General features: G+C 45.6%; 1 protein-coding gene across 1 annotated transcript in view; it reads left to right on the plus strand.

Moving 5' to 3' along the window:
* Positions 1 to 11,776, plus strand: part of LOC112909605 (T cell receptor alpha chain MC.7.G5-like) — a 531,968-nt gene extending 520,192 nt beyond the window's left edge. Inside the window, exons 5-8 of the mRNA XM_072761190.1 lie at positions 7,795 to 8,046; positions 9,582 to 9,626; positions 10,432 to 10,539; positions 11,238 to 11,776. Of these exons, the coding sequence (XP_072617291.1) occupies positions 7,795 to 8,046; positions 9,582 to 9,626; positions 10,432 to 10,538 (404 nt within the window). The 3' untranslated portion in view covers position 10,539; positions 11,238 to 11,776. The remainder of the gene's footprint in view (positions 1 to 7,794; positions 8,047 to 9,581; positions 9,627 to 10,431; positions 10,540 to 11,237) is intronic.
* The last annotated feature ends 1,270 nt before the right edge of the window (positions 11,777 to 13,046 follow it).

A 13,046-nucleotide genomic window follows, 5' to 3' on the forward strand; every position in this document is an offset into this window, starting at 1 on the left:
TGCACTTGGAAAGCCTGAAACCCATCATATTTTTCAGGAACTAGAGATCAGACGCATGTAAGAGAGATAATGCCTATGATAGGAAAGCAACACAGATGGGTTTTAACAGGAAAAAGGAAAACTGTTAATAAATACAGGAAGTCTATGTCTCTACTTGAGAGACCACCCAGGAAGCTTCTCTCTGTTTGTTCTAAGTAAACTTTTCTCTGTTAGGACGGAAATCTTCTTTTAAGTACCCAGCTCCAAGGTGTGTAGGAAGGTGGGTGGAAGGAAGACCAATAAATTCACATTTGGGAAAGGTTTTAAAGTTGCCATTGTTTCTAGAAGGTAAACCTTGCAAAGTGTTGAAGTGATGTGGTTCCTGCATGTTGATTGCATCCTTATCTGCCCTCGAGCTGTTCTGATGGCAGCAGGAGAATTCACTCTTCAGCTGACTACATGTTCAGCAATTCCCCAAATAGAATGAAGCTGTTCTGTGATAATTAGAAAAAAATAATCAGAATCAATGAGACCCCTAATTGTGTCCACAGGAGTAGGCAGGAGAACAGATTCAGAACACAAAATACTTAAGGAATAAAATTGGCTAAAGTTAAATTGGAATTTTAAATGCTTGGAACTAGAAAAGGGATTTCCAAGGAATATATTTATATTTATATATAAACCTGCATGTGTTCCACAGATCCTAATGATTATTTTAAGAAAAAAAGATTAATGGATCAAATAAGTTTAAGAAGCTCTGGATTCCTTTACTTCAGGGCTTCTCACAGAGCCCTTAAAATTAGCTAATATGCCTCGTCAGTATAAAGTATACAGCATTTTCCAAACTAATTTGGGCTTAGAATCTTTTTTGAAGAAAAATTTAGGACTAGAGTCCTATGAAACTCTCACCAACAAGTACTTATCTAAACCACTCTCAGACTTTGGAGATTTTTTTTTACCCATATGGATGTCCACTCTAATCTTAGAAACCTCTGGAGAAAAAGGTTCTTGGGCCTTGTATGTAACTCCCTCCTGATTCTCACAACCATCAGAGTTAAGCAGTCCTCCCTGTACATTTTATGTGAACATTCCAAAGGCAATTTTAGCCTCTCTCTTTCTCTGCCCGCAAAGAACAACAGAACCACATTCTAAAAGAAGAGCCTTGCATGGGCTTCCATTCCATGATTTGACCCTACCCTAGGTCTGCCATCTATTGCCAGTGCTCTGAATTCCCTTTCAAAATTCATTTCCCAATTAATTCCTGGCTGTCCTTCAAACTCTTCCAGTTGTCCTCTTTTACGTTCAGTGTGGAACCCAGAAAGGGAGTCCCCCCCTCCAGGAAGGCTGGACCAGCTCAAGGCTGGCTTTGTATGAGGGAAAGGTCTGTGGAGTTACTACACCAAAAGTTCATGAACCAGGACTCGGTGAGCCAAATTTTTCTATTGTGTCAGAGAAAGAGTGATTTGAGGGAGTCTGTATTATAGGGACAGCAGATATTGCTGCCCCAGGAAGGCTGACCTTGCCCAGGTTAGGGTTCTTGTAAAGCACCCCGCTATTGTGTGTCATCTGGTAGCTACAGTCAGCTGACCTTTGGAGCTGGGACCAGGCTGGTTGTGCACCCATGTGAGTATGACCATGCAGGTGTCTGGGGCAAAAGTAACTGTCAGCTTGTCTATGAGAAAACAGGCAATGATTTACAGTAAACTTTTGTTTATATTAAACACTTGTTTTCCATTTCCTTCAAGCTCTCTTGGTGACTTAAAACATTCCCATTTCTTATATTAAAGACAGAAGTGCTAAGAGCCAGTTGAGTAAATGAAAACCTAAGCAGAATAATTTACAAAAACATAAACAGAGTTCCAGATACTCAGTGCTCTCAAGCAAAGATGATAATATCAGCACCAGATAATCTGAACATTCAGGAAATTAGCAATGTGCCCTTGGGGGAAAGGAATGATTTAACGGCAAACCCATATTCTCTCTTATTGCCGCAGGTAGCTACATTCCTTGTTTTGGCCAATGACAGGATATGGGGCCATCTGCTCCCAGAATCTTCCTCTCCAAAGTTTAGTAGAGTTTTGAACCTCTCCAAGGGTAAAAGTGACCCTGACCCCTATCTGAATGGCAATCATATGGTGTGACACAACAAGGCATGGAGACAGGATGGTATGGGGTTCATAGAAAACTTGGGAGACTGCCAGATCTGGGAAAAATTCTGGCTCTACCTTCTCTTCTCTAACTAATAAAGTGTCTGCTTCCTCAACAGCAAAATGCCAAAAACCGCATCACAATAATATAAGACAATGCCCAGCAGATAGTAATTAGTAAACAGTAGCTTTATTATTATTATTCTCCCCATCCTCATCAAGACCTTGCTATAAAAGGTTTACATTATTATAAAGGGGAGGAGGAACAGATTCCCTAGGAAATAGGAAATCTAAGAAACAAAGACCCAGGGAGAGTTTTAGGATGGTGCTTTCAGAGCCTGATGGGTTCCAGTAGATTAATGTCAGGAAGGATATTACAAAGGCCCCAGCTGCAGTGGGGATACAGCAGGGCATGTAATCTTTGGAGCAGGGACCAGATTGAGTGTCCAGCCAAGTAAGTAAAGTGGGGAAGGGTCAACAATGACAATTAATTCTACTTTGTCCAGAATGTGGAGTTGAACCCAGATATTTTCTTCTGCAGAATCCTAAATGGTTCTTTCCACCCCTCCCCAGAAAATCGTCCCATCTAGCACACAATGCTTGGGAAACATCTTTAGACTGAGACTTTAGGAATCATGAGGCAGGTGATAAGCAAGTAGTCCTGCACCTTCCACAAAAAGATCCAAGATACTGCTGCCCTGAACAGGGGATTAGCTCTGCTGAATTCTTGGTTTATTGAAATCACAGCCTCTAACCCAGGGTCCTACAGCAGAATAGGACAGGAGGAAAAGAGATGAACAACCAAAGTCTCAACACAAAAGAGCAGAAGATCTAACTCTAGACAGTATGATCTTCTTGTTCCCTGTGGAAGATCAGTGCTTTCCTATTGAAGCAGGAGGTAGATTGAGTGAGTTTCTGTAATGGTGTCACCTGCAGTGGAACTGGGCAAACTCATATTTGGAAAAGGAACCCATCTGTCTGTCATATCTGGTGAGTCATCCCAGGTAGCACCATTTGCAATCCCATGGGCCAGTGAGCATCACTATTCCTTTCCTTGGGGATACCCATCTTACAGTGAGGCTGTAACTGTGTGTGTTACAACGAATTGTCTTAACAGAGTCCTCTGTGAAGGGAAAAGTCCTCACTGTCAATTTTGAAAATCTGTGTTTCTCTAGGTCAAAGACATTAAAATTTGATTTTAATCATTCAACGGATATTTTCTAATGCCTTCTATGTAGCCATCACTCTATTAAATGTTAGGCTGACTACAAAGAAGTCTAAGATAGATAACTGAACTGTTCCCCAATTGGATAAAAACTAGCCAAAGGGACATAACTATTATAAATTTAGACAGAACATGGAAGACTCCTAACTATGGGAAACGAACTAGGGGTGGTGGTCGGGGAGGAGGGTGGGGGGTGGGGGTGACTGGGTGGCGGGCACTGAGCGGGGCACTTGGCGGGATGAGCACAGGGTGTTATTCTGTATGTTGGCAAATTGAACACCAATAAAAAATAAATTAATTATTAAAATAAATAAATAAGGGATCCCTGGGTGGCGCAGCGGTTTGGCGCCTGCCTTTGGCCCAGGGCGCGATCCTGGAGACCCGGGATCGAATTCCACATCAGGCTCCCGGTGCATGGAGCCTGCTTCTCCCTCCGCCTGTGTCTCTGCCTCTCTCTCTCTCTCTGTGACTATCATAAATAAAAAAAAAAAAAAAAAAAAAAAAAATTTAAAAAAAAATTTAATAAATAAATAAATAAATAAATAAATAAATAAATAAATTTAGCAACTTGAAAACTAAGTATTGACAAATTGATGACATCAATAGGCACAACAGGGATTCAGAGGTAGGGCTATGGCTGGAAATTGGCCTAGACAGATAAGGTTTTATGCAGTAGAAAGGATTCACTGGGCCTGAAGGGTAGGTAAGATCTGTATGGGCAAAGGACGGAGAGAAGGGGACTTTCAGGCATAAGGAACAACAAGAAAGGAAGCATGATCTTGGGCATGAACAAGGCATGTGCATTTTGGCCTAAGTAAACACATCTGATAATAAATTAGGATGCAGAGAGAAGCAAATAAAATATCTTCTTAGACAATAGAGAATGGGAATTCTAGAGCCTTCAAGACAATACAGACAATTAGGGCCAAGACCAGCAACTAGGAAACTGGGATCCAATTTAGAAATGTACACAGATATGAAGTGAAAGGGGACAGGTCCTTCCATGGATACCTCATGTCCTAGGGACCTCCTCTCTCCTTCTTCAGTGGGATCTGATAGGTTACCCCCATCCCTCAGAGGAAGAGAAATTCAAGGGTTTCCGTAATGGGGACATTATGGGTGATATGAAGGTATTGCCTCTCAGTTGAGATTTGGCAAAGGAACCAGAGTTTCCATAACTCCTGGTAAGTCTGCCCAGGTTCACTGCCTCCTGATGCTCACCAGAGGTTCAGTGGGACCCAGAGTCAGGGTTGATAATTCACACTTCTGGGTTCCTAGTACTAAAGACAAAGCACAGATTTAGTGGTAAGGAAGCTTTCAATCACTGTTGTGCCGCTATCCACCCAAAGCACTAAAGCATTCAGACATGTGCTTCTGTGGTCAATTTTGAATTAAAATGTAAGGTTAAGATCTAGAATAGCTGAACTTCTGCATCAAAAGAATTGATCCAGTCTTGCTAAGGCCAACTTCTGAGATGTCATCAGTGGCAGGATATGTTTTGCTAAGGTGGAACAGGATGCCTCTCCTTCCAGGGCTCTGGCAGATGGACCCTAAAGACCTCCAAATTAAAAGTGACTCATTTCTTGTCTTCAGACAAAAAGATAAGGTTACACTAGAGGTACATGGGAGTGGAAGTAAAAGGGGCTAGAAAAAAAAAATCAAGTTTAGGTATCAGTACTCAGCTTTTTTTCCCAAAAAGTTCTGATAAGCAAGAATTTTGCAATTTTTTTATCCATTTATTTATCCAACAATTGTTTCTTGAGCTCCTACTATATGGCAGACCCAGGGATATGGCAGTAAGCCAGAGATAGGCCTCTGCCATTCATGAAACTTACATTACAGGATGCCAATATGAAGAGATTGGTGCAGCTCTACTCATATAGGGCACATAAAGAACTTGAGAGAAAAAAGTTCAAGCTCTCCAGATCATGGCAGCACCCGAATGTCATGCCAGGAAATATGGTCATTATCCTATGGGCAATAGGGAGTCCCTGAATTATTCTAAACAAAAAGTGACACAATCAGATAATCTCGAAGATGAGCTTGAGAAAGAGAATGGGGGGACGGAGAGGGCAGGGAAGGGAGGGAAGTAAGAGAGGAAATCAGAGGTAGGTAAGCTGGACGGGAGAAACAACAGCAAAAAGGCAGATAGGAAAGCCTAAAAGGTACTAAGTCTTGGTAAAAACGAGACTTGAGGGCAGCTAAAGTCACCTCAAGTCTTCTGACTTCATTGATCGCTATTTCATTTTGATCTCTCACTAGCAAAGTTGAGCAAAAATTGGTCTGCCCCTGATGGAGTCACCTCCCACTCCCACAGACTTAAAAATGGTTTTTAAGGCCCACAATCAGCCTCAAAATCTCATGTTCTGTGGCATAGCTCTTTCCAGACCAATGCTGTCCAGTAGAACTTTCTGGGATGATGGAAGTGTTCTATCAACCTGCTCTGTCCAATATGGTAGCTATTAAGCTCTTAAAATGAAGTTTTAATTAAATTTTATTTAATTGTGCTTTGTTTTAATTTAAACAGCCACATGTAGCTAAAGACTATCATATTGAACAGCATGGTCTAGACCCTCTCCAGCCTGACATTTACTGGCTCTAGGAGTTGAGTAAGTGTTTAACCAGGACTCAAGGTTCAACATCTGGCCCCCACCTCAATTTCTTTTCCCCTCTAAGCCAAAACTGCATTGGTGGCACATTACCCTCTACCTTCTCCTCAAGGCTACATTCTCTCAGCATCTCCATACGCTCCTACATCCTCCTTCCCAGTCCCACCCATGACTCCCACTGAGGACTAACAAATCCATTGGGGTGTGTTGGTGGCACATAATGACTTCTCGTCTCTCTTCTCCCTGTAAAATATTTATGTCTTAAGGCCCTAACCCACAGCGATGTCAGACCTCCCAGATATGGGGACATTGGAGAAGAACAAGCAGAATTCCTCAGGGCCAAAACTTTGGATGTCCCTCACATGTGACCATGGACCCATCCCTTGACTTGACACCCTTGGGGTGCCTTGACTCAGCAACCCAAGGCCATGCCAAAGGCTGATTTCTCTGGTTTCAGGTCCAGCTGGATGTCTGCATTGCCAAGGCCACCCTGGCTGGCCTCACAAGTGGGGTACACCCCTGGTCTGAGAAACCTTGCATGCATGGTGAGAAGCTGTGGGAGCAGAGAACCACAGGGGCAGGAAACTCGAGTCTCAACCCTGCTATAAACTCTCTGGGTGGCCCCAATGTGTTAACCCTCCCAGCAAACCTCTGTTTCCTCTTCTAAAGGCAGGAGGTCTGAAAGAATAAACAATAAGAGTTACATTAAAAACACAAAACCCTACAGAAATACTGAAGAATGATTCTCAGCACTAAGGAAAAGCCTCCAGCAGCCCCTGCTTTTTGAGGGAGAAGAGTAGAAACTGACTGTATCTAACTCAGCAGCATGTTATCATGACAATACCCTGGTATTATCAAGAGAGGCAATGACTCACATTTATTCAGTACTTTATAGTTTGTTAAATATAATTTTATACGAGAAACTCCCCCCTTTGAGTCTCAGAATAGCTTGGTTAGGAAGATGGAGGAGGCAATACCTCCATTTTACAGATAAAATTCCCGACCCTTAAGGAGCTGATGTGACTTGCTCAAGGCTTTGTATCTAGTGAATGGTAAAGCCAGGACTGGGAGGCAGGTGTTCTGATTTATTGTCTAAAACTTTTATCAGTGAGAAATCTCCTGGTGATGTGACTGATCTTCCAACTTAATGCCAGCCAATAATAAAGCTTCAGGGACACCCGGGTGGCTCAGTGGTTGAGCATCTGCCTTTGGTTCAAGTCGTGATCCCAGGGTCCTGGGATTGAGTCCAGCATCGGACTCCCCATGGGGAGCCTGCTTCTCCCTCTACCTATATCTCTGCCTCTCTCTGTGTGTCTCTCATGAATAAATAAAATCTTTTTTAAATAAATAAAAACAAACCTCCAACTCCTGTCAATACCCAGCCAAATTTGGGGGAGGCCACCCCAAATTCTAAGACATATGGTTTGCTTTGCTGGGCCTTTATTCTAAGCTTGCTTTGTCCTGCCAAAGCAAGGTTGTTGCTTACTAGGCCTACTGTGCTTTTGAGGAAGTTCCTATGAAGTAAAAGAATGAACAGTATCATTAAATAGCCCTGCATTTCTGGTTTCCCTGAATGGCAGGCAGGGCCAGGCAGAAAGCCTTCACTGAGAGCCTAGCCTCTTGGCCAGGACTGGTGGCTTGCGCCTGGCTCTGACTCCCAGTCCATTTAGAGCAACTGGTTTCTAGAATGTTCTTTCCCATCTAAAGACTGAGAATGTAACATGCCAGCCTCACAGAGGCCTGCTCCTACCCACCGCTGGCATCTGGACTCAGGCCTGGGTTGGGGCAAGGAGGGAAATCAGCATCTCCTAACTTGGCTTCTTTTGGCCCACAGATGTCCAGGACCCTGACCCCTCTGTGTACCAGATGAGAAGCCCTAAATCTGGTAGGACTGTCTGCCTGTTCACCGATTTTGATTCTCAAGCTGATTTCCAAAAACCGGAGGGGGCCACAGTGATCAGCTTGAACAGTACTGTGCTGGACATGAAGGTTATGGATTCCAAGAGCAATGGCGCCCTGACCTGGAACAGCGAGACTAATATTGAATGCAAGGAAAACTTCCAGCAGCCCTTCTACCCCAGTTCAAGTGAGTACAGCCATCAAGCTGGGTCTCCCCATTCTGAGGGCCTCATTATTCCTGGAGCTCAGGTGGATGGCATCTAAAAGTTGCTCTGATCAGTGGTCTCAGCCTCATCCATTGTCAGGAAAGCCCCTACCCTTTTGTTACTGAGCACCAGTGAGCTCCCTCCTGGCAGGTTGCAGGATATCCTAGGCAAAGAGCAGATGGGGACAAGGTGGTGGGAAGGGCACTGGCTTCTTACCTGCCCTGAGTTCCTGCCTCCCTGCCTCTGCTCAGGCTACTTGACCCTTGCTGCTCTTCCAGGCCCTAGTCTGATGCCTTCCTCCAAGATACTTCCCCTTGTTTCGGTCTCTCTGCCAAAGATCTAACCTCACCTAGTTGTTCACTCACTCAACCAACACTGACTGTGCAATGTACAACATGCCAAGTGCTGGAGTGGAGGAATAAATAAGTCAGGTGAGGGATCTGCCCTGAGGAAGCTCCATTTCAGTTGGGGAAGACTATCCATCAGCAAGTGGAAATCTAAAGAACCTCAGATTGTAATATGTATTTTCACTTGGGATTTGAGGAAACAGCCAACATAGGGACCAAGAGTCCAGGAAGGGCTCTCTGGGAAAATGCTGTGTGTGATGAGTGTTAAAGGATAAGACAGGACCAGCCACGCCAAGGGCAGAGAGAGGACCCTGTGGAGGCCTGACAGAGGCACCCAGGGAGAAAGGGGAAGAGCAGCAGGAGATAAGATGGAGGAAGTAGGAAAGGGCCACATCACAGGGCCTCTTAGGTCACTAGAGGGCCGCCACTACTCTAAGGACAATGCAAAGCTATCCATTGGTTTTAAGTAGGAGAATGACATCCAATTTACTTTTTTACAAGAGTACTCTGACTGCTGAGTGGAAAATGGATTACAGGAGCCAAGAGTAGAAGCAGAAAGGAAGCTATTGCCACAGACAAATGATGGAGGCCTGGACAGGGAGAGCAGGGGAGTTGAGTGGCCAACACTCTTTCAAATACAAAGGTAGAACCATGCAGGGATGAGAAGGAAAGAAGAGATCAAGGAAGGTGGCTGGATTTTATGCTCAAGCAGCTAAGTCAATGACAGTGCCATTTATTGAGATGGTGACAACAAAGGAACAAATGTGGAGTGCAGGAATGAAGACTTTGTGGGATACATAAGAGCATCGATACCCCTTATGACACTTGCCACTTTCCACTGTGTATGTCTTACTGCCTCTTTCACACTCCAGACTGGAACCTACCCAAGGGTAGGGTCTGTGTCTAATGGTTTCCTTGTGGCCTAGTGTCATGTAATATGTACTTTGCATAAGTGGATGGAATGCTACCCAGAAGCCAGGGTGTTGATCCTGCGGCCAATGGCCCTCCCAGCAGGTGCCCATATGTGACAAGTTCCCTCCGGATCCCTCCATGAGAAAGCACAGAAGGCCTGTGGAGATTCAGCTGCCCAAATCCTAGGGAGTCTGAGGTAGGAGAGTCAGCACACTCAACTTTAAGAAAATTGTGTTTGTTTCTGTTTCTCCTTTTAGACTATTCCTGTGATGCCAAATTGATAGAGAAAAGCTTTGAAACAGGTAAGAGAGGGATCTACCCCAGCTTCGAAATGTACTTACAATCACCCTGACTAGACAGGAGAGGGGGCCAGGAATATGTGAATCTGAAAGTTAGGAAGAATGAGAACATTCTTGAATCCCCAGGCTCCTCTCACCACTCTAAAGTTCTTTTCTCTTCTAAGTTACTTCAGGATGAGTCTTTAGTTTTACTCGACCCATGACTCACCCCTAGGGCTCTGTATCCCTTTCCACTGCTCCACTGTGGGGAGAACCAAAGAGAGTTTCTTGGTAGCCCAGCTGTGATATTTCCAACTGGCTTTTGCAGAGCCCTGAACTAACCATCTCATCCTGAGGACATGTTCCCTCTGTAATATTGGCTGGGGTTCTGTCTTCTTTCAAGAAAAGCAGCAGAATTCATGGAGGCACTGGTCTTGTCTCTCAGGATCCTCACCACTCCCGGCCCCCTGTCCCAGACCCACTTGCTTCCATCAGAGCTGTTTTCATTGAATCATCCCTCTTGGGGTCCAGACACCAGCTTCTCACTCAGGGGCCCAGACCCAAGGGATTACAATGAGTTCTGAGCACTAGCCCATCCCCATTCCTGAGGGGTACAGAAATAAAATAAGGACTGAAAGCAGTTGGGTTTTTCCTTTTGAAATGGAACATGGTTGGCCCTGGAGGAATGAATATGCTTATGAAGACATGTGCATCCCAGCTCAAAGGGAGAGACGTGGGCCAGGAGCTAAGACCCAACCCCACCCACCTTTTGGGAAAACCATGGGTGCAAACTTCAGGGGCCCATGCCAATAACCTCTTGGTTTTGCAGATATGGACCTAAACTTCCACAACCTGCTAGTGATTGGGCTGCGCATCCTCCTCCTGAAAGTGATCGGATTTAACCTGTTCATGACACTGCGGCTGTGGTCCTGCTGAGGTGAGTAGGCATCTCAGGTGGGAGTGCAGGCTGTGAGGGTCTTAGGGTGGATCCCCAAGGTCAGAAAGCTAACCTCTCCCAACCCCTGGGGTCTTGCTTTTAGGTTCTAAAGCTGGGCCCACCAAATTCTTCCACTTTTTCCTGTTAGGGGTTCCTGTCGTTAATAACAATGGCCTGGAACATTGCTATGACACAGTACACTCCTCAGGTGACAACAGGCACCTCAGTTGAGCCATGTATCCCCTACGAATTATGAAGGACAACTGTTAGTATCCTCATTTTGGAAAGGAAGACGTTGAGGCCAAGTAACAGCAAAGGCCACTCATTAATGAGTGGAAAAATAAGAGAAACTCAGGACCCAGACTCATTTATACCCATGCCTTCTATTGTACCCCTTTCACTGCAAAACCTAGAGGGGCCCCCAATTCCTTTCCTTGTATCCTCTGCACTCAATATGATGAGAAGATATTATATTCCTATTATACCCTAATCCCAGCTAGCATCTCCATACGCTTCTCTCCCGGTATCCCTGGTCATCCCACTGACAACCGCATCCCGTTCCACCACCATCAACAAGAAATCCAGTGTTGAGCTCCTAAAGCTCTACAAACAGAGACAACTCCATCTGCATCCCTAACTGTCCTTAGTCTGTCTCCTCAGTACCTACCTAGCCTAACCACTGCTCTTCCTCATCCTAGGTCACCAAGGATGTGAGAGCCTGGCACTCCCCTGCTCCTGGCTATGCACTGTTCCTCTCCCACCTCTTCAAGCAAAAAGGAGCACTCTCTGCCTCCATGGAGGAGAAGGCTCCCTCTGCCTCTCTGGCCCCACTGGCAACACCGCCAACTGGATCCTACCAGATATTTGTGATCAAGATGCTGTAGAGCTGCCAAACACTGTCTCCACCCTCTTTGTTCCCTCATTGCTGCTTCTCACTCCCTGCAAAGGCAGGGAGCTGCTGCGGCCTCTCTTGGCTGTGGGGAGACTCCCAGCCCCTCCCCTGAGACTGCCTCTTATGTCCGCTGGGATGAGGGATCCCCAGTGGGTCCTCTTGGGCTCTAGCTCCTGAAGAATGTTGTGATGAGTTTTGTTTTTTTTTTAATAGTGTTCATAATGAAATATGTATCCCCTTTTCCCCCAAGATGTGGGGGAAATTATTATCTAGGCCCTGCTACGCTGTTATCTGAGCCACATTGTATATTCTGCTACCCTTCATTAAAGGCAGTTTGGAAGAGCAGAGACCGTGCTTCTGTTTCACTGGGTTTGGTCAGGGTTGTTTTCGACTTGCTATTGATCACTGGCTGGCCAGAAAGAAACCAAGGCATTTGTCCTGATGTCATTCAGAGAGCCTAATTCAACAAGCTGCTTAAGTCAACCTTTTCTTGGAACAACGGGTAAAAAATTCCACTTAGAAGGCTGAGTTGGGGGCCAGGCAAACCCACTTAAAAGCTTAGGTCCTCGCTCCTCCATTTTCCAGCCACACCACTGGGCCACCGGTAGCAGGAGGCCCACATCCATGACTGAAAATGACTGGCAGTTGAAATTTGGCAGCCAGGGACCACACAGCAAGTATCCCCAAAATACCACCCACTGTCTCCTGCCCTCCGGGAACATTTCCTTTGCCTTTCCTTTCCCACTGAAATTGTGCATTGCCCCCACAAATCTATGGCTGGGGACCACCCACCCTCAATGCCCCAACTTTGGGGTGCCCAGGCTAAGAGCAGGGGAAGGGAATGAAGATTAGCTAGACTTTCTACTCCCCACCACCACCACCCCCAGCCTGGATGTAAGAAATGAATCCTCTCCCCTCAAGCTCAGAGACTCTGCCAAGGACAGTGGATGTCTTAAGCTCTCACCTAGAGAACAGGAGGTAAGGTTCCCTGGGCCCCCTGGTATTCTTCCAAGCCTGAGTGCCTTTCCTGAGGTCATGGACATTGATGGGAACACCCCTCAGAGATTCAGCCATCCTCTTCACAATTACTGCTATCAAGCCCAGGCTTCTCAGCTCCCAGGGGTAGGAGAAGGTCCTATCCCCAAACACCTGTATGGTTCATGCGCATGTCTCTGACCAAATCAACCAGAAATATGCAAATCATTCTAGCTATACAATTCAGGCCTGCCTCTTTTCACAGGGATAGAGCCAGCTATTGAGCCAGCTCAATAGGGGACTTGGGCATGTCCCCCACTTGCATGAGCCCCAGGGTCACTGCCTGTAAAATGTCATCTAAGACTGGGAGTCTGCCTCCAGCTCCACGCACCTCTAATTCTGTGGCCTCTGTGGAACTAAGAACCAGTCCGTCTCCTGTCAGTCCTATCCAGGGCAGTCACAGAATCCTCAGTTCTCCCTGAGTCCCCTCATCTGTGGCCTACATACAAGTCCCCTTAAAGATCACTGAAGGAAACAGCCACAGAGGACATCCCATCACAGTGGGTCACTCTCCCACACAAGAGGACAGGGTGCCACCTTCCCAAAGGTGGTACTGCTACCTGCGGAGAACTTTAATCTG

The sequence above is a fragment of the Vulpes vulpes genome, chromosome 6 (assembly GCF_048418805.1).
Source record: "Vulpes vulpes isolate BD-2025 chromosome 6, VulVul3, whole genome shotgun sequence".
Classification (NCBI taxonomy): domain Eukaryota; kingdom Metazoa; phylum Chordata; class Mammalia; order Carnivora; family Canidae; genus Vulpes; species Vulpes vulpes.